Below are 5000 nucleotides of genomic sequence, written 5' to 3' on the forward strand. Positions count from 1 at the left end.
TTTTACAAGGGGAAACAGAAAGAGAACAAGAGAGAGACAGAGATAGAGAGGAAGAGGGAGAGGAGGGAGGGACCCCCATCTTCAAATTTTCTTCCCCTTCTAACATCTTCCATTTCCTCTTCCTCTTCTCCCTCTTCTTTTCGTTTCTGTCTGCATTCGCAAGCTCCGATCTTCCCCTCTTATTTTTTTTCTTATCACTATTTCTCTCTCTCTCTCTCTCTCTCTCTATTTCTCTCTCTCTCTCTCTCTCTCTCTCTCTCTCTCTCTCTCTCTCTCTCTCCTTCTTCTTCTATCTCGTTCAACGACATACTCGAGGGACTCGTTTTGCTTCAAGTTAATCTTCTTTAAGGCTATGAGCACCTATACTTAGACACGTTCCTTCTGTATTCTATCCCTTATTGAAGATCCCCCTCCCCCACATAATAATCGATATGTAACAAATTTATGATACGTCAGGATATTTTTTTACGACGTATTTAAACTAATTTATTAATTTTGTTTTTCTTTTCTTTTCTTTTCTTTTCTTTTCTTTTCTTTCATACTTATTTTACATCGACAATCGATCCGTCAAATTTCTGTTCATTCGTGAAAATTTATATGAACGACGGATTTGAAATGATATTATTTGTTACATTGTTAACAAGTGGCACGTTTGGAAAATTTTATATCGATTGAATGATATGACAGTTTTATAAAAAGAAAATAGGTTTTCTTTTCTTCCTTTTTTTTTGTTTCTTTTTTTTTTTTTTGTTTTTTTTTTTTTTTGTTTTTTAATTACAGCGACAGCTGGATCCGTTAAATTTCATTTATACGTCGGAAATAGAAAATAATAATTTTTTGAAAAAGGTATTAATCGCATCGACGGCAGATTTGTCAAATTTCCTTTATTATTTGGGAAAAATAATCTCGTGGAGATATATATATATATATATGTATATATTTATATGATTTAAATTAATAACACAAATGATAAATTTTAATTAAAATTATCTGAAGGGTGAGCTAATTTAAATAATCATTCTCTCGACATTCCACTAATTAATTTTATCATTTGCATCAAAAAATCAAAAAAAGAAAAAACATATCTCAAATCGAAAGAACAATTTCGTACCGTTTTATTATGATTCCTTATATTTCATTAAATTTCACTGATTTATTTACGAAAAAAAAGAAAAAATCTACTTATATTATAATCGTTCGCAATGTGCTGTATGAAGAAAAGAAAAAAAAAAGAGAGAGATCAAGAGATCTCATTGGATCGTAGAAAGATCTATGTATAATAAAAATCAAAAGAAGGTCTCTCTGAACAATCGATAATATTTCGATCATTTTTTTCGCATGATTTGTTAAATAATTTTGTTTTTTCTTTTATTTTCATTTTTCTTTTTTTTTCCTTTTTTTTTCTTTCTTTTTTTTTTTCTTTTTTAAAGGGGGGAAGAAAAAGTGGCTACGTGAATTATCAGTCAATCAATTTTCTTTCTTTTTTCGTTTTTTTTTGTTTTTATTTATTTTTTTTTTTTTTTTTTGGTGATATAAAAATTGATCGTATGAAATGATATGAAAAGAAGGTATGTATATCATTTTTTTTTTTCATGTCTGTTATATCGATTTTTCCATGAAATATTTTATTTAATAAGAAAGATAATAGGAAAAATAAATGTTAAATAGATAAACGTCTAAACGGATATTGAATAAAGTAATCGACGTGCACATAAATATATATTATTGTAAACGTGTGTGCATAGAATAATTTATTGCAGGTCTTGTTGGATGCATGTTAAATAATGGATTCTCTTATTTCCTGCTTTTAGGAGAACATCGTGGAGGCGGTACAACCGGAAACGCCGATAGCATGGACGATCCTTCCTCTAGAGAAGAAATGTCCGAAATGTACGTTATCATATTTATCATATTAATGAATGAAACTAAAGCTGACAATGTATTACAACTGTTTTCTTTTTTCTTTAAGATTTTTTTTTATTTCTTTCATTTATTTATTTATTTATTTATTTATTTATTTATTTATTTATTTATTTATTTGTTTTTTGTAATCAGCAGCGATCCCTCTAAATCGTGATAAAACTTCTTTTTTTTTTTTTTTTACGATCGACTAGGAATATAACAAGTTTTTTTATTTAATTCGTCATTAAAAACAAAAAAAAAAAAAAGGAAGAAAGAAAAATTGTCTCATACAAAATTAATCTCTACTTGATGACTTACGATTACATATAGGGTGCAGCAAAATATTTCCAGTAAGCCAAAGACATCGAACATAAACAGGTCTGAGAGTTACAAGGAACGGATACATCATAAGGTGAGGAGACGGATTAAAGTCAAATTCGTTATCGATCGACATTTAGTTTTGTAAGATATACTCTCAGTAATTACTTAATTACTTATATTATTGCAGCGACAGTTGCGAGAAAAACGAAAAACCAGTGATCCGAATCTCTCCAAAACAAAGTACGTTGTTTATTTATTTATTTTTTTTTTGTTTTTTTTTTGTTTTTTTTTGGTTTTTTTGTTTAGTTATATAACGTTTGTTTCTTAATAATAGAACGTCTAATTTATTTGATCAAGTATCCAATTAAATATATCCAATTGAATAATTGATAATGGAATTCAAGAAACGTACAGCTTTAATTGAAAAAAAAAAAAAAAAAGAAAGAATAAAAAAACAATTGTTCCACACATCAATCGTCTGGTATTATAATTGAGAAAAACGGAACACGTTTTAGTGACTCCGATCCTTCCGGAACATTTCCTGGAAATTCGGCTGGTAGCTCGTCTAATAGCAGTTTATCGACAAGAAGTTTGGACAGTCCAAGTACGAGCTTGGAACAAGTGCATCCAGCGACCTCGTCGGCCAACGCATCGACCTCGTGGGACAGTGACGTCGATGTCGAGCCAGATCCATCCGATTGGAGTCAAGGTGTCACCGAAGAAGTACTAGCGCGTCTTAGTAATTCCGAGAAAAAGAGGCAAGAAGTTATCAATGGTACGTAGATTGATGATCCCATGCTCGAGAATTAGTTTTCAATTTTATATATTCGAAAAAAAAAAAAAAAAAAAAAAGAAAAGAAAGAGAAAAAAAAACGAAAACAAACGTAGAACGTAATTGTTCATCTACGATATGATTTCTTTTGTTAACGACAGAACTGTTTCATACGGAACGATCTCACGTACGTGCTTTGAAGGTACTATCCCATGTCTTCCACAAACCATTACTAGAATCGCAAGTACTGCCATTGGATCAGATCCAATTGCTCTTCTCGAATCTGGACGAAATGGTAGCGATACATTCGCGTTTCAACCAGGCGATGAAAAGGAAGAAGAAGGAAAATCCTTGCGTGGGCGATATCGGTGAACTCTTGTTGGAGATGTTCGATGGTGAAGCCGGTGAAACGTTCGAACGCGCCGCCTCGACTTATTGTGCGAAACAGCAAGTTGCTTTGGACGCATTGAGAGATCGTCGTAGGAAAGATCTTAAATTAAATTCGTTCCTGAACGAAATCGAAGCCAATCCTCTTTGTAGGAGATTACAATTGAAGGACCACATACTTACCGGTATGTTGAGACTGACCAAGTATCCTTTGCTCTTTGAAAATCTCGCAAAATATACGACGGAAAAGAATGAGAAGGAGAAGGCATCGGTGTTACGTAGTCTCGAACGTAGCAAAGAGATCTTAAGTCGTGTAAATCAGGCCGTAAAGGAAGCAGAAGATTACCAACGTCTCGTAGAAATACAACGTACGATAGACAGGTCGGCCTTCGATAAGTTCGATCATCCTACGGTTCAAGAGTTCAAAAATCTCGACATAACTAAACGCAAACTTATTTACGAGGGTCCATTGCAATGGCGTAGAACAGAACAGAATAGAGCGAAACCGGTAGATTTGCATGTCGTTTTATTCGACGACACAATATTCCTTTTACATCGGCAGGACGAAAAATATCTATTAAAGTTCATTAATACGAGCCAAGCGAGTTCCGTATTGAGTCCCATTGTAAAAGTTTCGACGGTATTGGTTAGGCACAATGCCGTGGACAAAAACTCATTGTATTTGGTTAATACATCGCAAAACGGAGCCCAGATCTATGATTTGGTAGCTGCATCTCCGGCCGAAAGGAAATTGTGGTGTAAACATATTTCTGAAGCTGCCGAGGCTTATAAAGCACGTGATAGACAGGACAGAAGACCAACGCCACCTACAACACTGCCAGAAGAGACCACAGTATCGTCTAATGTCGTAGAGGATATAACACCGCCTTCTTCTGTCGTAGCTAGTCATGTCGTCATAGAGGATAAAACTGATCATAAGGTGGAACAAGAACAACATGAGCCAGAGCATGAACACGAACCAATAATTGAATACGAACATGAATCAGAACTGGAAACAGAATCGAATCAGAAAGACGAAAGAGAGGGGGAACATGAGGAGATTGAACATGAACGATTAGATAAACGTGACATTGAACCAGAACCTGAACATGAGTTTGAGCCAGAAACGGATGAACAACAGCAGCATGTGCCTGAATCTGATGCTGATGAACACGAAAACGAAACGGAAAAAGTCATACGTGAACAACATGGTCACGAGCAGGAAAACGAAAAGCAAGAATTGGAAGGCGAACAAGGAGATGAACAACACCAACAACAACAACAACAACAAGAACTATTGTATTTGGGAGATGGTGATATAGGTGGGAATAGCAGTATTGACAATCCTCTTATCTTGCTTTAATAATAGCTTTATTATTTCAAAACGCGTGCGATATAATACGAGCGATCCTGGGTGGCGAGCGCGCTTTTCTTCGCGTCTGTCGCGAATTTATTTTTGCGCATAACGCAACCCTAAATTGCTTGACTAAAATATTATTATTATTATTATTATCATTATTATTATTATTATTATCATTATTATTATTATTATTATTATTATTATTATTATTATTATTATTATTATTATTATTATTATTATTACTATTATTATTATTAT

At 33.5% G+C, this 5000-nt stretch overlaps 1 protein-coding gene across 11 annotated transcripts in view; it reads left to right on the forward strand.

The window, feature by feature from the left end:
• Positions 1-5000, forward strand: part of RhoGEF2 (Rho guanine nucleotide exchange factor 2) — a 75593-nt gene that overhangs the window by 49056 nt on the left and 21537 nt on the right. For all 11 annotated transcript variants that reach the window (XM_035864479.2, XM_035864481.2, XM_035864480.2 and 8 more), the window contains 5 exons: positions 1812-1890; positions 2233-2314; positions 2411-2463; positions 2739-2998; positions 3157-4704. In XM_035864479.2, the coding sequence (XP_035720372.2) occupies positions 1812-1890; positions 2233-2314; positions 2411-2463; positions 2739-2998; positions 3157-4704 (2022 nt within the window). The remainder of the gene's footprint in view (positions 1-1811; positions 1891-2232; positions 2315-2410; positions 2464-2738; positions 2999-3156; positions 4705-5000) is intronic.

The sequence above is a fragment of the Vespa mandarinia genome, chromosome 6, assembly GCF_050613455.1.
Source record: "Vespa mandarinia isolate Hongniang chromosome 6, ASM5061345v1, whole genome shotgun sequence".
Lineage (NCBI taxonomy): Eukaryota > Metazoa > Arthropoda > Insecta > Hymenoptera > Vespidae > Vespa > Vespa mandarinia.